We start from the raw sequence: 22,006 nt of genomic DNA, 5'->3' as shown, positions 1-22,006 counted from the left end.
TCTTAAAGGAGCAAATTCAGGGATAGTAACAATGGTGAAGCATGGTCTCTCCTGGCAGTGAGGGACAGGATGTTTTACAGGTTTTTAAAAGTAATCTAGTCAAGACCTGCGACAGCTCACAGCCAGTTTCATTCAGCTCTGTTTGCTTCATTTCTCTAGCATCAGTTAATAACAAAAGCTATCTGAGGAAACCTTCCAAAAAATCCCAGGTTCTCCAATGCGGTGCACATTTACTAAATGAGTTTCTTGATGTATTTTATATTTCATCATAATAAAAAGTTGAGCTTGAGTGTGTTCAAAGTCAAACTCGCTTCCATGTAAGACAAAAGAAATCCGCCTGCATATTTGGATTCGGCCAAAACATTTTATAGCAGTTTTATTGATACTCTCTCACAACAACAACAGCAAAAATATGAATAGATAAAAAATGCTTGTGATGCCATTTTTTCCAGCATATATTTATGGATTAGAGAGGGATGCAGCAAGATTTATGAAAAATACTAAGTGAAGGCTTTTTTTCCTCTTGCTGAAAAAAATAAAATAAAAATCTGTCAGTGTTTCTTCTAAATATAGTCACCATACAGTGACTTGCAAAAGTAACTATCCACAGAACAGTTTCATATTTCATGGTACAACACCAAACTTTAATGCATTTTGTTGGGATGTTTAGTGAACACATTGTAGTGCACAGTCTTGATAAGAAAAGATAAGAATACATTACTTATTTATTTATTAAAAAATAAATGAGGAGACAAAAAAAGACACCCTAAAAAGTCAGCAAACCATAGCATTTCTGGATACAGCTAAATACAGGGCAGTCATAAAAGACATCTGGTGGAGATCGCAAAAGACTTCAGACTGGGATAGAAGGTCATTGTACAGAATCAAAATTGGCCCAGGTCATTCTGCCAAAGCATCAATGGAACTGTTTAAATCTTAAGAAATTCTCCTGTTAAAATGGCCTATTAAAAGCCCACTCTGAAGTATAACTCAGAATTTGTGGCAAGGCATCCAAAGACATTTATGGATGCTTACTGAACAAACTTGAAATAATTGGAGCAAAGAAAAACAAAACACAAATAAACAAAAAATAAACAGAAAAAAGAGAAGAGATCAACAGCTGTAATTGTAGTAAAAGGTGATATCATACTTTGATTTAGGGACGATGGATACAAATGCAAACCGCATTTGAAAAGACAAATGTCTTCCAACTTCAAATTGCGTTTCAACATATTTTGGGTCGAGACATAAAATCCCAAGAAAGCACATTGAAGTTTGAGATGGAAATCTTACAAAATGTGAAAAAAAGAAAAAAAAAGTTCTCGCAATTTAAATTATTCAGCAAGCCTACGGTGCAAAGCTGCTGCAATTTGTCCGTGTAAAATGAAGTGAATGACAACGGTTGAAGATGAACATTTGAGCTGGTCCTTCTGAGGTCACAGCGTGGCGCTTAAAGTTTCTTCAAACCGAGTGAGGGCCTGTGTGAGGACATACTAAAAAATGGATGCAAACCAGCAAAGATGCGGAGCACATTTAGAGAGGCCATCACCAAGGACTTGATAATGAATGTTTTAAAAGAAGGCCATCTGTAGTTCACAGAGTAACTCAGTCCAAAACTTCTCCAGTCTACAAACTGAAGCCTCCTTGGGCGAGACAATGAACCTCACTTTTCATCTGAATGTGTTAGTGACCGAAAAAAAAATGTTTCCTCTGTTTACGCTAAGAAGAGTTGTGGAGATGAAAAGCCTGTAGAGTAAAAGCATCTAAGTGGTCATTAAGTCTAGAAAAGCCCCGTCCATTTACTTATAACCAGCTCATAAAGAAATTGCACAACAAATGCATCTGCCATCACTTTCTCTACTTTAGCCTCTAAGATAAGAAACGAGAAGTCTGTAAACTCCACTTGTTATTTTCTCAGGTGTGATAAAAGCCTTTGAAGTAGTGAAGATGAACAAAGTCTAAATCTTGAAAGGCTTACAGAGAGACAGATACTACCTCCTTCATGGTAATTATGTCATTAAAAAACTATGACAGGAGGAGCGTGATTGTCCTCTCACCTGCACTCCTACCTGTCCAGCTGCCACCTTAAGGCGGTTTAAGGACTCTGATGTCAAATTAACTTTGCATGGCCTGCCCAAGTTTGGAGGCAGCACACTCTTTGAAGACCAGTTTTTGCGGCTGAGATTAATCTCACTGTACTAAAGTATCTCCTTGGCAGCTGTCGGCATGTGCTGCCCACCCCATTGATCGGGTCCTTCTGTGGAGGCACGGATGCATAATTCTATTTAATGTATAAGGAGCAAAGGGGGCTCCAGGCTTGTCACAGTCGGTGCAGACCGATCCAAGTGGCCTCATACTAATGTGGCCTGGCAGGCCTCCCTCAGGGCAGAGTGTGGCTTTAGGGCACACAGAGGCGTGCTCAACCTGCCCGCGCTGATTCGTCAAACTGGAGCAAAGAACTGTGTCTCCAGGTGATCCAAAAGATGAGCTGACAGCGTGAGAGGAAAGAGAGGATGAAGGCCAAGAGAAGACGACTCTCCGTAAACAGAGAGAAAGAAGACACGAGGGATCCCTGTTAGCTGTTAAAAGGAAAACTAACATGCTGCTTTGAGGCTTTAATCTGTCTTTTTATTGAAGAAATTAGTTTAGAAATGGGGTTGCTTTGCTTGGGAAATGAGCCATGAAACAGCATTACACATGTCATTTCTTTGAACTGACGTCAGACATTGTGGGAGTGGAACTTCTTTACTGTAAGAAATAATAATAATAAAAAAGAAGTAGCTGAAAAGAACTTAAAGTTGTTGATAATTTCAGTCAGTTTTTTGTTATTTACTCTGATTAAATCAATGCAATCTCATAGCAGTGATTTAATATTTTGTCAGAAGAAGCAGTTGTGTCACTTTTGAGTACATTTGGGACGAGTTGGGATTTAACTTTCAGGTTATTGGTGTATGTTCTTAACTACATATGAGGAAATGATCTACTGATTGTGTTTTCTTCAGTGTTTCTTTAGACCGCTTACCTCTTGTCTTAAAGTAGATAATACATTTTTTTGTAATTTCTCTTTTGTACCATATTTGATGTGCTGGACCTTCATTTGTAGCAGTCCAGCCAACTTTATATTGTACCAATATAAAGTTGGTATAATTATAACTGCTATTTATACCAGTTATAATTATACCAACTTTATTTTGGTATAATTTGAACTTGTGGAATTTCTGATGCTCTTTTCCTGACCGATACCTTTGAACAATGAGATATTGGGCGAAAACAAAATTGTGGCTGGACTGCTACAAATGAAGGTCCAGCAGACGTTAACTCACAGGCTTTCCACCAATAACATGGGTTTCATTCAAATGTTTCACTCGCTTAAAAAAAAAAAAGCTTTTACCGGAGCCCAAATCCAACCCAAAATCTGGAGGTTGGTGGCATATTTAAGGTCTGAATTACAGTATTATTGCTAGATAGATGGACACGGAGAATACAGTTCATTAAACACCAGTTTATATCTGCATATAAAACATGTCAGCAGAAGCTGTTGTGCAGGTTTCTTCCAGCCGGAATGATGAATCTCTGGTATGTCTCCATTCTAAAACACAGAGAGATGCACATGTTTCTGCGACTGCTTCTCTGACCCACCAATGTCTCATGCTGGGGATGTCTGGTATTGTGGAGGATGGGCTGCATCAGTCACCTCATCCTCTTTTCCACCAACTCCCCAACAGAGTAAGCACAGAGTGGAGTGTGGTGTCAGACCTTGCCAGGCTGAAAAATTTGGTTTAGTTTTGTTTTTAGTCATTGTAGGCAAGTTGGAGGAATTAAAAGAGATTTGTTCAGTCAGTTATAGAAAATATCACAGTAATCTTTCAAGACCCAATAACAAGTTTTATCACATTAATTCTACCTGCAAACAATATTTGACTGCAGCTTCAGAGTGGAATGCAGGGTTGGCACAAATGGCAACATGACCAGGTCATTGGAAGACTGGCAGAAATCCTGGACTGGAGAGGTTGGAGGCCAACAGGTCTGTCCCATCACTAAACCTAGGCTTGATCGTTTTAATCAGTCAGGAGGAGTTAGGTCAGCTCTCCATTAGCAGAACATGGTCATTCAACAGAGACCAGGTGAAATGTGTTAGCAGCTTTGGAACAGCCGCTCAAGGAAAATCACAATAAAGTCTTTACAGTCCAATATTGTCATTTGGTTTTCTTACAGCAGTTTCTTAATTCCGGTCCTCTCTAAACTGCATACTTTTGATGTTTCTGTTGCAGAAACAGAAACAATGTGATTCAAATTATTGCATGACCTCCTCTGCAGCCACCAAGTGCTACAGAAGCTTTTTAATTGTCCAGTATTTCAAGTATATTATGGGGTATAAGGAAAAAATCTATATCCTACAGAGTAATCGTCCCTGAAGACCAGAATTGAGAAACATTGCCTTAAGCCAAGATTGCCATCACAGTCAAGCTGAACTTACCATGGATGAGGCCTTTAAGAGAAAAGGGAAAGGATGCAGAGCAGAGTATGGATAGAAGCAGGGTGGAAAGGACTGACATTCATACATTGGAGCAGTCATGCAGCCCCGGTTAAAGATCCAAGGAGATAGAGCCAGACACATGAGAAAAGTCATTAAAGAGGTGGCAGAGAAAGGAAGCTTACGGCTCTGCTTTCAAAGTAAGGATAAACTGTGCAGAGTAAATGTGGATCCGAGGGCTGACTGCAGGGGGCGGAAGAAAGCCGTCCCGGCTAGTACTTCATCTCCCTGAGATGTTCTGAGATCTATGGGATCCATATTGAACTTGACACAAGCAATTGAAAACATAGGAGAAAGCAGAGAATTGTACAAAATCATTTGAATGGGTGTACAAAAGCATTTGCAACTTGCTAAAGTAAATAAGAAACTGCTTGTTTTGGCGTACACACCTGGCAGAATGATCTCAAGACTTAACTAGTAGTTTCGAGAATTTCATTTCTGTTTTGAGAAAAGCACCAAAACTGTAATGAGAAACCAGCATCTTTTCCTTCACTTTATTTTCCCCTGTTAGCGTGAGAAGTTATGGGCTACAATAAACTGTGTCTTGAGAAAACCTTATGTAGGAAAAATATAAACTCCAGATGTATTATTAACGGTCCGTTATGAAAGTCTAAAAAAAAAAAAGTGCTCACATCGTACTGTGAAGTGACGCCACATGAGAGAAAACCCACTGATAAATCCTTTTAAAGGAGACTCATTTACTGCTGTATTAAAGTTAAACTGAGTGACATTCAGAAAACAAATGGTGAATAGCAAACTTAAGTCAAAGTAAAGCATGTTTTTGTGTCATATTGTGCAGGCATGCAGCTAAAGTGGACTTTAAAGACCCGTAACAGAAGGGATAATCAGCCCCTGTACTCAGATTTTTTTTTTTTCTGAGCTGTTATTAATCATCGAGTTCTTTCAGACAAAATGAAAAGTAGAGATGCAGAAATGTTTCACACCTTGATCGGGTTGAAAAATGGCGATTGGAGAAGTAACAGCCTTGTCTACAAATATGCCGCAGTTCATTTTAGAGCTTTTAACCCAGGCGGACGATGGTGCCACTTATTTTGGTCAAATTACTAAACCACCAACGCATGATATGGATCCACCAACTACATCCCACTGACCAAAAAAAGATGACATACAGTGATTTCTTTTTTTTTCTAAAATCATTCCAGTGTAAATACATACGGTAATCTCAAATAAACTTTTTTTTAAATTATTTACAATCTGCATTCTGCAAATGACAAATATTATAAACCACTAATCATTTAATAATTATAGAAGTATTGCACCATATGATTCAATTAAACCTCGGGCAAAGAAGCACAGCATTAAGATAATTACCGAACAGTGAAATTATAAATAATATTGTGGCATGCATAATTCTTTTTTGGGTTTGAAAAAAACTACCCATGGCACAGAAACATGAAAGTAAAACAACTGATGGATAAGCAACACATGCTGTATTCTCTTGTTTGACTAATGCCAGTGACGGAGCTTTTGCTGCCATTAACATTGTGTAGTCGGTGTAACAGTCAATTTTGAAATTGTTTCAAAACATCTTTAAATCCCTGACCAGACTGATAAGCCGCTGCAAACTCCTTCTGCAGTCGTCAGACAGATTCTTTGATCTTCCTGTGCTGTCCACTTTCACTCCAAGTGTGAAGAACACACCAAACAACATGCCTGAGTTTAGACAGGGCAAACCTCCAACACGGTGCTGAGTAACCGTCTTCTAAGGATGTACCTATTTGTAATTTAAGGCACCTTTAGGTGAGGGTGTCCCAATTTGTTTCAACCAATATTTTTTTAAACACAGAATTCTGACAGCATTGTTAAAACTGCTTATCTTGTTTCAAACAATTTTATTTAAACAACTACATGTTCACTAATAGCGCTACATACCTGACTGTTTGTTTTTGTAATAGAGACTAACAAACCAGAATTTGAACACTTTTGTTTCTGCAGTAACAGCCACTTTCACCTAAAAGTCATATTTCATATTTTCATAACCTGTCTGCACATATTTCATCCAGTTGTGGTCGTGAACAGAAGTGATGACGCTTGAAGGTTATATGCAGAATTATATATTTTATCACACAGAGGTAATGCTAGTGAGAAATTTAGCTCACCTCCACTTTGCATTTTTTTAAACATAAATTTTTCTCAGCTGTTCAGTGAAGTTATTTCTCTGCTCTTACCACAAGATGAGACAAAACAAACAAACAAAAGAAAACATTACAGCACGAGCTCATGTTGTTTTATGTTTTATTAATAGCAACATCAGAGTACTAAATGTACAGAGGACGAATCCAGTGAGAATCGCATTTACAGTGCTTGCAAATACAGAGCTTAGTAGTACAAGAATAACCAAATCATAGTCACCTGGAAATTGAAACGTTTACCAATTACTACAAAAGGAAGAGATGTAGTTCATAAGACACAAAACAAAAGTTATACAACATTTAGCCGTCACAGAGACAGACTTGAGTCCCTTTTTTTGGAGGTGTATAACGTGTGTGTGCATTCGTGCGTGGGGGTGTGTGTGTGTATGTGTGCGTTTATATACTATAGTCATATGTCTTATAGAAAAGTTAACAGAGGTACTCATTGATATATTAAACACAAATATAAAAAGTTTAAGAGTCACAAAGTACAAACTCTTCATTTTTATGGCGACAACACAACTGGAGACGTTTTCCTTCATCGTAAGTATGAATGAGCTTTTACCGAGTGTGAATGATCAAAGCACGTGATCCCGTTGTGAGCAGACTCCTGTCCCGTAAAAGAAAAAACAGAAATCTCCTTTGTTTACTTCCCACCTGTAAACACAACGTATGACATTAATGACACTTTTTATTTTTCTCTCCCATATTAGCTTAACTTCAGCCTCCGACTTTGTCGTCACTAAATGCTCCCCATTTGTCTGCAGTAGCTCTCTTCCTGTTCCTTCCTGCTTCTCAGGCTTCCTTCACATGCCACTCCATTCGGATCTGCACTCTGTTGCAAAAGGCATCTTACAGTGCTAGAGGCCTTCTGTGTGAATCAACGGCAGATTTGGGTCACGTTACTACTCCCCCCTCTCGCCAATGAGTAATGAGAAAATCTGGGGTGCTGCAAACAAAAGTGTTTTATTTTATATTTCCAAGTCTTTCACTGTATAGATAAGCACCAGCAGTGTTTTAGCTCTTGTGAATAATTAAAAAAGCAAAACAAAAAAAAAAACCCAAACATGACCCAAGAGCAGAGTCAGAGCCCTCTGCTGCGATTACAGTAAGCGCACAGTATGAGATTTTCCTGAAACAAGGAGAAGCAGAGTAAGGAGCTACAGTTACCTCACAACTAAGGAATTGATTCAGTGAGATTTATTATCATCAAATATTTCTCTCCTCCTGCATCGTCTCGCCTCATTGAGCACCCTATTGACTTTGATGAAATTCAAACCGTCACCTTGTCGCTGTCAACGCCACGTGTTTAATAAGTTTCTGGGCTCATCGGACATCAAAAGCCGGACAACAAATCCGACTCGATTCATTGACTCTCTTCCTCTTATGGTAATGCTCTTTAACGATATGGCGGGGAAATGAAAAAAAAAAAAAAAAAAAAAACAAACCTTGGAAATGTTCAATCAACATTTAGATGTCCAAACAATACATATGTCGATAAGTTCCACTCCATATGTCTTGACACATGCAAACACAAATCACAAGACCTTTAAATTTGTCTTATTCTTCGTCTTGACAGAGCAAACCTCTGCTGGTCGATAGTGTCTTTGAGCTGAGGGGAGCGAAAGAATTCGTAGGCGAGTGAGGTGACGGAAACAGAAGTAATCATTCGCAGCGCAAAATAAATGCACCTGCTTAGATAATCAGATCCGTCTGGGGAAGAATTGATTTCATTCCCTCACTGTTTGCAACAAGAAACCAAATATCCTGAAATATTTACTGAAAATAGAAAGTTGTAGGGCAGTAAACTGTGAATCTAGACGATAAGAAAAGAAATGAGTTCATATGTTGCATTTATGGTGTTATGCTGCAATTGGTCTACACAGGTTGCCTTAATAAAGCGTCTGTATTTCCATGCTAATCAGACATCCCAGGAAAACCATTATCAGGACTGCCATTCAAGCATTACAGGTTAAAATGTGCAGGTGATTTTACAAGCAAGGAAATATCTTGCAAACTTTGAGAAAACAATTTGATTTCAGGCTATGTGTTGTCATTCATTCAGTTAACTCTTATTTTTACATCATCAGCATCATGTACTTTATTATTAGATGTATTCAGTACCTCCAGAGAAGCTTGTGCCAAATTCTATCATTTCTGTGGGAAGCGTAGTAAAATAAATAAATAAATAAAACAACCAAAAAAAAAAAAAAGAATGACAGATGGAAGGAACTCAACATAGATGAAGTTTAGCTGGTTTCTTGGCATCAGTTGCTTTTTTTAAAATAAATTTTTCATGTGATGTTGCTCTTTACATTAAATTCCACTCAAAAGTGTTTGAGAAGAGCAAGTCATTGGTTTTCCAGCCAATCCATAAATGCACCAGAACCTGATAAAGCCCCCCAATATTCTTCCTTTCAGACCTTCCACTTTTCTTTTGAACTATTGCAGCATCTACTGAAGTATTATACTGGTTAGCTAGAGATATCATACAAGTACTGCTCGAAAGTGCAGAGAAGAAGCTTGGCACAAGGTTAGTTTTTGTGTTTTTGAAAGAAATACTGTAGATACACATGTAAACAAAGACACTATCCCCGACCTAGCTCGAAGCCTTCCCAACAATGGGAAAGGCCTTGAAAAATAGAACACACCTGTACACAAGTAGAAGCAAATATATAGAAAATACATTTACACGTGTGTAATATACAGTAGGTTTCGTAACCCCTCTGATAGAGAAGGTAAGAGTCTTCATTCAAAAAATATACGTTATGTCAAAGAAGCAATACAGCCTGACGCATTTGAGGCTGAATCAGTTATGCGTTATTCATTAGAGCCAGTTTTCTTTTTATGTTGTGTTTGGGCCAGAAAACAGGAGTTTTGCACCACAGTGTTGATCCCAACTCAGTTTTTTACACCTCCACAAGGGCTCGCGTTTACACATAAGGCGTTTTCACACATGCACTACAGTCCTGGAATGTTCTAGAAACAACGTGGCAGCATTTCCCCTGAAACTCTTTCAGAGACTTTTCAGGCTGCCTTGAAAACAAAGAAATAAAAATCCAGAAGAACAGCTAGCGAGAAAATGTGCAAAAGTAGCAGCGAATATCTCTATTTTACCTGGTGACCTGTTTTTGTTTTTTTTGTTTTGTTTTTTACCATTTGCTCCCTTGACTCTTGGGACGTGTTAAGACACAAACAGTTCTTATTTCTTCATAATTCTTTCTTTACAACAGTGATTGTAGAAAGGTTTCTCATTTTTGAAAACCTCAATTTCTCCGCATTCTGTCCTGCTTACAGTTTCTTCATTCCAAACACTTCTGATTATGAGACCAAATCTTTAGAAGAAACTTTTCTATAATGAAATGCTTAAGTGAACAGCCACTTAAAAAAACCCAATAAGAATAATATATATATATATATATATATATATATATATATATATATATATATATATATTTTAAATCACACCAAACTGTATGTAGAATCCTCAAACAATCTTCAGCCAGTCATGTGTGAAAACGGCCTCCTTTACATCATTTGCCATGTTTTTCTGGTACATGTTAGGAATTGTGTACAAGTCTAAAACAAATAAAAGATGGACCCATGTGAATTACTAGAAATTACTTTTCCCAACACCCAGTGAAACCGATTAAATCTGTACATATTGCTGTTTGCAGCCCCGAAAAATGTTTACAATTACAGAATCGTGTTTGTGCTTTGTACAAACCCACAGCACAATTACAGGTAGATTATTAGACAGTTTCCACAAGAGCTTCGTAGCACAAAGGTAATCAGAGGTTTACGTTTTAATAATAATAAAGTCATTGGTGCGAGGAGGCTCTCGGGAGAGCGCTGCTATTCTTCTCACCATGCAGTTCAGAGACTGTTTCAACCAAATTGGTGGTGGTGGGTAATTGGCTTGTCTTAATCCTTTGACTTTAACTAAACAATCAGGGAGTGTCAACTTTTTTTAATTGAATTATTTCAGATACGGCTGGATCATTTATTTCAACACAGTCTGTTTGAAAACTGGTGAAATTTCATTCTATTTGAACTGCTTTCCTTTTGGTAGAGAACCAGGTGGGTCTATAGAGAGGTGGCCTTTGCAATGCATCTGGTAAGAAAACTTGCTGAGGATTATTTTGAGCTTTAGCATTATTCCTATGTTGCTTCCCATTCTGCATCCAGAAAACTGGTTCACATATTTTCGAGGATGTTGGAACCTCTTTTTTTTTCACTTTCCATTTGAATTATACCAAGTATCAGAACTTAGTCTGACTAATTGCTTAGTAAGAGAATAATTAGTATTTTGCATGAAACCTAAACAGTCCTGAGATGCTATGAATATCCTGTGGAGTTCCCTGTAGTGTCTTGTGACTCTCTGCATTCAAACTATATGAACATGGTGCCGTTGCATACCTCTTCATCACAAATACCCTCCAAATCTGTTTTCATTAACCTCCATGATTAAAAAGCATTGACGTGAGCATAGGGTTGGCTGGAGCCAGATGCAGATGGGGTCTTTTGTAATAGTTTCAGCTAACAGTGGGGGGCGTGTAACAGCAGCAGTCCTCCGTTCTCCACACTTCAACTGTCGGTGCTGCGGCAGACTCTTCCTTTTTTTTTTTTCTTTTTTAAATTCCTAGGTGTACAAAAATAGACATAACTATTCTGATTTTAAAATGGGACTTAATACAAATTATGCCTTTAAAGTCAATTGTTCAATAAAGCATAAACCATCTATATATTTTTTTTCTAACTCTTTTTTGTGATTCGTAGAAATATGTTTTAGACTCCTTTGCAACACATTTCTCAAAATTACTTCAAAACATTTTCAAATACATTTGAAGTATATATTTTTTTACATTTCTTTCAAAAAAGGAGAAAAAAAGAAAATAAATAAAGCAATAAGAAATTATACAGGTTTAATACAACACACTTTGTTTAGTCCTTCAGTTATTGTTAAAACTTCCATTTATCCAGGTTGTGGCACATAGTGGCATTATTGGCACATTGTTCAGAAATATATAGTTTGTCTTCCACCCAAAGCAGCTTCTTGGGCTCCTTTGTCTTGCACAGTCTTGTCCCATCCGTTCTGTATATATATATATATATATATATATATATATATATATATATATATATATATATATATATATATATATATATATATATATATATATATATATAATATATATGTGTGTACTCTCCACCTAAATGAATGCTGTTTTTCGGGAAAGATGGAAGAGCAGCTCCACGGCTGCTCAGCTTGTTATCTCTAGAAAAATAAATATCTTCACAAGTGTCCAAGGAGAGATTACACTATTTTACAAAATAAGTTGTTTTTTGTGTGTTTCTTGTTTCCAACTGGATCCTGTGGAAGTACAGAGAAAGACAAAAACAATCCAGTTATTCCTCATTACGAGGCCAAGCAACACAAACACAATTTTTTATTTTTTTTTCCTAAATTAGCCTACTTTCTGCTTGCTTTAGAGGGGAGGGTGACATTCCAGTCTGGCCTGAAAAACATGCTACTCATTTCCTTTTTCAAAGCTGATTAAAGTAACCTGCGGTGTACAAATAAACTATACAACGAAGGCTAATTGCTAGACAAATAATCCTAATAAATACACGTGGTCAGAAGTCTGTTTTATTCAAAGCCTTGCAATTTGGCGCATGCTGTGAAAAGCTGAACTTTAAAATGTGTGTCCAGGCAACAACAAATGTCATGACACCCTGTCCTCTCCATACTTTACCTGCAGGCAATCAATTTAATTGAATATCTGGCTCAATAGTTACACCACCTCCACCAATACTGCAGCGCCAAAGCATGTGTTCAAGGTTTATAAACTGAATTTCAAATTCTTGGACATCCTAGCATGTACTGGCCAAGCAAAAGTTTTTGAGAAAGGCATAAACCTACTCTTTTTGCGAACAAACTCTCGAAATGCAAGTGGAAATTAAAGGGCAAAGAGTTTTTGGACGCTTAGGTGAAAAGAAATTGGTGTGATCACATGGTGCTGATGTATGCTGCAAAAGTATTTATAACATTTGAACTTTTTTTCACATTTTATGAACTCACCACCCCAAACTTCAATGTATTCTTTTTCTAAATCAAGGCAGTAACATTTCCGCCCAGTGTTCTCGGCAAAGGAGCTCAAGATCAGTCAGAAATGAATGAAGCCAAATTATGTTGTTTAAAATTCCTGCAAGTAATAAGAAAGTAAAAAGGGGTGAATCCTTTTCTGGGGGCACTGTAAGTGTTACTTTGTGATGTTCTAACACTTAAAATACATGAAGGTTTGTGGCTATGAATAAACAAAATGTGAACAAATTCAAGGGTTGTGAACTTCACAAGAATAGCAGTAAGGCCCAACGACTAGCTCATTTTTGAAATGTTGCTATGAACTGAAATTCCTGCCACACATGATATGGGAAAAATCCACAATTATGTCACAAATAACAAACATATGCCAAGTTCCTCTCAATTCCCAAAGTGGGGCAGCGTTACCAAAGGGGATTGAGGCGGCCGAAGCCCACTCGACAGTTTGTAGAGGAGGTAACATGGAGAAGTACCCACCAGAGCGTGGATTCATGAAGTCTTTCCCAGTAAACGAGTGAAAGCCTACAGCTCGTCAACAAGAGATCTCAAACCATTTCTCCGACACAAAGGCCACAGGAATCAGTTGTCTTTCAGTGGGGGAGGGCCTGTTGGGTAAAACGAAGGCTGTTAGGTCATTAAGAAAATTGACTTTGACGTGAATGAAACACCGAGCTAAGGCATGTCTTTTTACCGCAGAGATTTTATTAGCATGTATCCGCTAAGGTCTAATCAGGCCCCGAGTTAGCCTTCGACGTCTCTGTCAACAGCATAATGTTGTCACAGTCAGATACTTAAAAAAGCTGCTTGACTCATCAGAAGTGTTTCTGTTTTACATCTGTAAAATAAAGCGGTAAAAAGGCTTTCAGTGACTTGTGATTGTTAAATATAGACACTAAATTAATCATTTTCAGCATCATTGCCGATGTACAGCTGTTAATTTGTCATCATTGTTGCTCTTTTATCCCACAACATCACCTGGACTGTAAAAATTGTCAGTATAAGACTAAATTAATGTTGCACTGTGCACAAAATGGGAAAATCATCAATACGGACACGGAAATTTAAATTATTTCATCAGTTTCTTGGATATAAAGTTATATAAGTGGTTGTAAATGGAAGCTTATATTTATTCACTTTTATTTTGTAGGAATTGGTAAAATTTCAATAGTAATTCCAACAATTTTGCTTGGATTATAAGGTTTTTTCTCAAAAATTTTCTTCAGTGAAAAAACACATTTTTAGATTGAGATTGTACTAACTACAATCTAACAACTATTTATTAAAAAGACTGATTTATTTCCCATATTAGAGGGTATTGTACTCTCTTCACATTTTAGAAATCACACAGGAACTGTCATTTTGTGGTAATGGAGGACCAAAGTTCAGCAAGGCAGATATTTTAAGTTTTAATGAAAATGGAGAACAAAGAACTTACAAAAAAAAAAAAAAAAATCACAGGGGCCCAGAGCAGAACAAAAAATCCCCACAAAAACCAGAAAGAACAGCCAGTAGGTTAAATCAGAGAAAAAATGGGGATTTAACAGGAAGAACCAGCAAGGAGTGACTGAGAATAAGTTGTATATAAACTGGGTAGCTTGATTACTGAACAGGGAATAGATGGCTAGTCAGAAATGGGTTGCAGGTATGAGGAGAAAGAGAAAGAAAATGGCACAGGGGCGAGGGAGAGTACACAAAGTGGGACACCAGGGAAATGAACACAAAGAACTAGACATAGAAAACTAAAATAACTAAGGATTGAACTACTGTAAAACAGAAACAAGGGCGGCCTAATCAAAATAAAGAAATTATGAAACTAGAATCAAAAAATTAAAACCCCCGAAACAAGTGACTACATATTTTTAAGTGCATTCAACATTATTTCTTTCATTTAGTAATTTTTCCACCATTGTACCTGTTTCCATTGTAAGCCGTCTTGTACACAGGTGTCTGCTGGATCATCTCATCGGTGTAGATGGGGACGGCAGTCCGTACGCACTCATGTGAGCACTGCAGGCTGTCATTGTAGGCAGTGAAGATGTCCACCTTGCTGGGCACGCGGGCCGGCGTGAAGTCTGTCAGGTTCTGGCAGCTTTCCTCTTGCTGGTGGATCTTTCTCTGATGGCTATTGTGGCGGCCATTTCCAGACTGCGCACAGCTACAAAAACACGCACCAAAGACAAGAAACAAACATAAAATCATACCTCGCACCTATGACTAAGCTAGTAGGATTCTCTAAAACAGAAGCGGATCTGCTGACAAGGTGCTGTGAGTGAAAAGTAAAGGAATCTTTCCTACCAGTTTTTAAGGACGAGTGTTGTGATCAAGGCTGCGATCACCATGATGAGAGACACAGTGATTGTGATAATCTGGTGAACTGCCAAACCTGCAAGAGAAACAGAGAAATCACAGTGATTTTCAGTCAAAACCTTTAGTTTGAAGTTGTGTACACAAAGCTGCTTACTGAAAAAGTGAAGGACTCCTTCAGCCCTTCACTTTTTCAGGTATTTTAGATAGCTGTCCATACATTATGATATCCTAAAATAATATCTAACTCAAGAATTCTAACAGGTGTTCCACATCCTGAGCACCGTCATCCTGTAACGTTTGCACACCTCAAAGTAAGCAGGTTTTGCCCGAAGGCTTTCATTTAAGCTTTGAGTAGAAGCAAATTTTTTGATCCGATGTATCAAATGAAATATCTGATGAAAAGCAGAGCCTGAAAGGTAATCTGAGTTCTTTGAAAAGGGTGACAGATTGAGGAAGCAGGAAAGAAACAAAAATAATTGATAGTTTGGGAGTTTCAGGAAGACAACAGTGGGTTCTTATTTAAAGAACAAGGCAAAACATTACTGAAAATATGGCTTCACATTTGGCAACTTGATTTTGATCAGATCACATGGATTAAGGTTCTGTTCTGTATTCCTCTATATTAGTTACTTTAGTAAGAAACGTGCCTATGGCAGGGCGTCAATAGAGATCTCACTGGTTTGGCAGGAAATTGAGGGTGCATTCACACTAAATGTTTTTAGTCCGCTTTAATCAAGCTCTGGAATTGTTTGTTTGTCTAGAATAGTTTGTTTGGGGAGGTGTGAAAGTATAAAAACCTAAGTCTGCCTAAAAAACCAAATCGTGGTTTGCACCACATGAATTCTGTCATGGTTCGAAATCATGTGTGAACACCAAGCGGACCATAGAGTGCTTCAAAACCACAATGGACAGGGCATTCTGGGTAAATATAACCAAAATATTTACCCAGAATGTAGAAGAAGAAGCTTGTGATCTTTTACCAAACACAAATAAAAATCCTACAACTGCTAAACCATGATGCCATTTTTGTTTACATTATGTCTTGTTTGGAGGTTTCTTGTGTCTTGATGCAGCACAACCCCAGGCGAAGAGAGTACACAGTTTTTTAAAAGGGTTTGTTTGTTCCCTGGACATTAACAATCATGTCAGTCAAAAAGTCCTGTCTGTTTTCACAGGGGGCTGAATACTCCTAAAGGTCAGATCAAGAATCACCCCAAACTAAACTAATGCAGAACTAATCAACAGTGCAAGTATAGAGGCCACACCTGTGACTTAGCACCTAGTAAAATAAGAGAGACAGTTCAGTTATCTAGATTCATATTCATCATTCAATGGCATTTTAAATTGTTTATCATAAAGTTTCCTTATTATAATACCTCAGCAGAATCAGAGGTTTAAGTTTCTCTACTAATGAAGTAGAAAAAGAAAGAAATAAAGAAAATGACCACTGTTTATGTAGTCAATGTTCAACTCAAAATGGTTACACAACCCAGATTATAAATCTGTTCCGGACAGCAAAAAAGCCATAACATTAGTTCTAGAAATGTTCTAAAAATGACTGTTCCCATGCTGTTTATTATTCTAAACAGCATGGGAACATCTAAACAGGCAACATCCTTTTTTTCAATTTTCAGACTGAAGTGAGATCTCTCTCCTTTTTTTATCAAAGGCAGTTAGCCACAAACACAACTGTGTAGGACGTGTTTAAAGGGAGGATTAGTTCAGGACCACTGCACTGTACTTTAAGGTGTACTTGTGTGGGTGAGTGATAGAGCATGAGAGCAAATAGGGCAGAATGACACACTGCAGCAGGTGACATACTGCAGGGGGACAAAATATATAAATAAAAAGAAAAGCCGTTATGATGAAAATGCCCATGTGGGCCATATACATCTCACTTCTCCATCAGCCAGCTGCCTAGCTGTTGATCCAAGCCAATTTGTCTTTTGAAAACACTCAAAAGGAAGTGCTATTCTTTAGTTTTGGAAAAGAACGCTACCTCTCCCCAGCTTCCCTGCAGCCTGCACAGCCCCCCTCTCAGATAGCAACCTTCTTCTGTGAGCACGAGTTTTGAAAAAAAGAAAAAAATCAGACCAGGTCAAGCTTGGATTAATCTGTCCGGCTGGGTCCAGGAAGCCTCACCTTCCCAGCACGATCAAATCCCTCGTCATGACAAAAGCAAATTTAGTTCTCTGGCGTGGCATTTGCATTTCCAACGACCCACTCGTCTCTGCCCTCAGTCTCCATCTCTCTCTCTGTGTCCGTGTGATGATGGAGCTGGAGGAATCTGGCTACAAATGAGCATCTGTTTCTCTGAACTCAATCAAAAGTCGAGGTGTCCACCGATGGGAATCCTGTTTGCGTTCCACTGATGTAAAATTGAAAAGGGAAGCCTTCCAGATGGTGGATTTTAAATCAAAAGCTGCACTTAGTAGATTTTTCCCTGTAAAACAGTAACTGATTAAAACACATTATAAGGGTAAATTAGTTTCTGCTCCCAGCTTCCAGTGGAAGCTACTCTATTAATTTTGATAAGAGGAAGCTGACTGACACAGCTGGTAAACAAGAACATTTTATGTGCAGTTTAGTCAGGGTACTTAAGTCAGAGCAGCTCATTAAGAGTTACATCAGGACGCCATTTGGGGCCAAAATATGTATACAATCTCTGCATACTCCCTTAATGAAACAAATGAAGCTGAAAATATGAGTCTAAGCCACACAAACACAACATTAGACGTCTCACAACACAATTTGCAAAGCAGCAATTTTTCACAGTTCTTAGAGAGCACAGCGGTCACAAATCTAAGTCATGAGGCCAGTTCTGTTTTCACCCATTGCTGCCAGCTGTATGGAGCAAAATTTGGGCCGTGGATATGAAAGTAATTTTGTCCTAGCAGGGATTTGGAGAAATAACCTTTGGCATCCACCTCACTTAAAATATATCTGGTTATTGAGTCAAATTACTGTCAAAAACATAGAGAAGCAACAGTGGTTGTCATGATTCTGGGGTGTTTGTATTTAGATTGATTACTTGTTCCCTGTGTATTCTAACAGCCATTTTGTTCCCACTTACTCTTATCTGCTTTAGTTACTTGCCTTCCCTCACAGCTACACCTAGTTTCTAATCAACCACCTGCTCCTTGATCAGGAATCAACCTCACGATGTCTCTCAGCCAGAATTAATAGCTTTTGGTTTTTCATCCACACCCCCACACTGACACCTCGCTCAGAGTCGCTCCCAGCAGCTGATTGAATCACTCATAAGCTACGGTAGGACAGGAAGGAACTCACTGAGAGGACTCCGAGAAGACGAGCCCAGATCAACAAAAAAGTATTTTTCAGTTTCTAAAAAGCTTCATTTCTACCAAATTTTCCACTTAAATATCTGTAAGTGCATCTGACATATACACATTTGTTTCATGATTTTCATTATATACTGATTGTAATAAAAATACAAATTAAAACCCTCTGATTTGAGACGTACAGATCAATGAACCACATCTGAAAATGTTCCTGTAGAAATCAGTGATCAGCAAATAAAATCCCAAAAAGTTCTTATTTTCTGTTCAATATAAGCTACACAAGTATAACTTTGCATTATTCTAGCCTGCAAATGCCTCAAACAACAGTACGTAGGTCTAGGTACTTTTTTCTACAATCTACTGTAAATAATTTGAAACAGAAACGAGCAGCTCAGAATGTGGTTGCATGTCTATGGCAGTCTCTTTCAATAGGCAACAGCACTATTGAAAGAGACTAAACTCCAGGCGTTTAATCTCCCCTGCAAACATGGAAGTGACTTCGGCTTGCATGAATGGAGTACTGTTTAGACAACATCAACTTTTCTACCAATTAAGTTGGACTCCTCTTCATACCTGGTAATTTTCAAAGGAAAACAATTCAAGCATGAAAAGAATCCTCCCTTAAAAAGATAAAACACAGTCGCAACTGGTCGGAGGCTAATAATAAAAGACAAAAAATTAAAAGTAATTAAAAAAAACAAAAAAACAATCTGGCCTGAGGCTATAAGCCAGCCAGGTCCACAATGTTGTTCAGGTGAAATAAGTAAATAAATAGCTGCTTATTACTGTTGGCTTGCTGCAAAGACAAATACATTTAATTTCTAATAAATTTCTATTAAAATTAAACATATTTTAGAACGTTTAATTTAAAATCCTGCTTCAGAAGGAAAACGCTTCATTTTTGCTATAAATTTGCCAGCTTAGTCCAGATTGACCAAAACTTTCAACGTTTTTCCTTGCAACTGCTGCTTGTTTGGAGTGCTATCACAAGATAGCACTCCAAACCAGTATGAGCAGGAAGCTCATACTGGTCTGTACACATGAGATAGCTGGAGCAGTACAAAAGAAAACCAGCAGAGAGCGAGATAGTATGAGTAGCCGGTCAGAAGCTAAGTGAGGATTTAAAAGTTTTCAGATTACATAAATGATCATTAGAGGGGAAGTTATTTCCTGCCTTTTTGCTCGACTGATATTTCTTTTGCAGCCCTGCTGTATGTAAGGGTTCATTGTCACCCACTGAGACCAGGGTTACCAGAATTTGCGTGTTTATTTCAGATTTCACATTTACCCACATAAATTGCACTACAAAGGAATTTGTGTTTTACTTCTGAGGTTCTGCCAAAACTAAAAATGTAAGCCATTATAATTTTATTAAATAATATGCCACAATACTCTCAAAAAGGAATTAATTTTGAAAAAGTAATGGTCAAATAACAAAGGATGAAAGCATGCAGCTTGTTTGTCAAAATTTATTGGCTCAAGAATGGACATGAGGTAAAAAGGAGGGATTATATGGAAACCTGAGTTTTTTTTTTCTCAGTTTCTGGTTTGTGCCCAGATACTGAGCAAATCCTCTCTCTGTCTTAAGCTGAATGAGCTACACAGATTGGGAATTGGAAAATGTTTCCATACAACAAACTGGGGCCTCAGTGAAGCGTGACAGTCAACCGCAACAGCTGGTTGTGCTTGGTCACACAGTGATGTGGGACGTCACCCCATTCCTCAAACAGCATCTGTTGCAAGTCAGCCAATGTGACTGTGTTTGTCACATCCAGATTCATCCATAATTGTTTAAAGGGACTCAGGTGAAAACAGCAGGCATGCTGAGTCAAGAATGTCACATGGTACCTGATTCAGAAAACTCAGGCACTGAGGAGAACTATGAGATAACATCTGAACAAAAACTAAAACAGAACACAAAAAGCAAATCAAAAATGACACAGAACTGGCCAATTCTCAAAAGAACATATGTGTTCAGCTCACTATAATTGTAGTAATCTATAAATGAAAAGACTTCATAACTTCAGTTTCTCTTTTCCCCCTAACAAACTGTATTACTGATAATTATTTTTGGTTTGACCCTCTCAGGCTCAAATTACTTGCAAAGACTGGCTAAGTTGCAAATTTGCAACACCTGCCTGGAGAGGGTTAAAAAAACAAAACACATGAAAAACATGCAAAGCTACCACTTTTACATGACATAAATAGATTTATGTTAGAAAATAAATGTTAGGATTTTTTGTTAAAATGATTATTAACAAATCATAAGTTGAAACTGTTATTTTCTGTAAACAAAGGCAACATTTTGGTGATTCAGTGTGAAGCCACTGTTCAAAACATCAAGTATTAATCTACACTATTGTTGAAATTACTTTTGGTCTTCATTGTTTTTATTTACAGAACCCAGATCTACATGTGGAATAAAGCTGGTGTGGAGCAGTTCCTTAAATGTCACACTCAGATATTATCTTGAACTAGAAGTCGTTGTGTGGCTTGAGAAAAAATAACATGATTTCACACAAAGACTTAAAAGTAAATGAAAATTAATCTAATTGCTTTTATTTATGCAGACTGTTACTATTGAAATAATATAACAATAGTATTATTGACTATTAAATTGTCAATAATGCTTTGTAGAGGTATATTTTGATTTTTAATCCAAGCAAAGATACAGAATTAACAAACGCTTCTTGCACCTTCCAAACTCCTGTCTTAAAAGCATTAAGAGTAACGGGTGGGTGGTGTTCCCGCATTAATGCTGTGCTGGTTTTAGTTTTGGCTTCCACACCATGTCTGTCTCTTTTGTTCTGACAGTAATTATTTATAAACATGTACAATTTTATTTTTGTGTAAACAACAAAAAAGTCTAGAATCCCATTTTCAGCCAGACGCATGGCTCTGTGCAGCAAAAGGTGAGGGTCAGAGAGGCAGTGCTGGAAAAGTGGTAATTAAAGCACTTTCTGTTCCATCGCTTCAAAAGGTCTTTAACCTGCAGGACTGGTTGGACAAAAAAATTATTGTGGTTTTGAAACCACAATTATTTTATAACCCTGGTACACATACATGACGGTGTGTGCCTATTATTAATTAAATCGAGAGTAAAATTTCTTGGAAATGAGAAATAATGTTCTCATCAGATGGATATGGAATCACTGGGCGAGCATTTATGAATAACTGCTGCATGTGCATGCTGAACTGTCTCAGTATCAATCATTCTCTGCATGAAGCCAACAATACTCACTCCCACTTAAAACTGCACAAACTGGATTTACGAAAATAAATTAATTTGATGGAAATATGCCGATTTCGAAAAAACAAACATTTTTTGAAAACAAAATTATTTTGAAGGTGTTTCAAAATTAATGTATTTTGCAAAGCTGCAATGGAAAAAAAAAAAAAAAACTTTTTCACATTGTGTGATCAACAACCAGATGTTACTACTCACGGAAACGATACAGAAAATGACAGGAAATTGTAGGAGGATGATGGCGCAGCATGTTTTTAAAACGTCCTATTGCGAGAACAATCTCAATACATGTAATTTTAATTGCCTTTCTCATTCAATAGAAATGCTGCAAAATTGCGAAATTGTGTTTTTTTGACTTGA

General features: G+C 37.6%; 1 protein-coding gene across 1 annotated transcript in view; it reads right to left on the bottom strand.

The window, feature by feature from the left end:
• Window positions 1-11,900: 11,900 nt before the first annotated feature.
• Window positions 11,901-22,006, bottom strand: part of ajap1 (adherens junctions associated protein 1) — a 48,683-nt gene continuing 38,577 nt past the window's right edge. The window contains exons 3-6 of the mRNA XM_055048261.1: window positions 15,086-15,173; window positions 14,703-14,945; window positions 13,268-13,395; window positions 11,901-12,061 (exon numbers count right to left, since the gene is read on the bottom strand). Coding sequence (XP_054904236.1) covers window positions 13,323-13,395; window positions 14,703-14,945; window positions 15,086-15,173 — 404 coding nt within the window. The 3' untranslated portion in view covers window positions 11,901-12,061; window positions 13,268-13,322. The remainder of the gene's footprint in view (window positions 12,062-13,267; window positions 13,396-14,702; window positions 14,946-15,085; window positions 15,174-22,006) is intronic.

This window comes from Poeciliopsis prolifica, unplaced genomic scaffold (assembly GCF_027474105.1).
Source record: "Poeciliopsis prolifica strain line A6 unplaced genomic scaffold, Auburn_PproV2 SCAFFOLD027, whole genome shotgun sequence".
Taxonomy (NCBI): Eukaryota; Metazoa; Chordata; class Actinopteri; order Cyprinodontiformes; family Poeciliidae; genus Poeciliopsis; species Poeciliopsis prolifica.
This window is presented reverse-complemented; position numbering and strand designations above follow the sequence as displayed.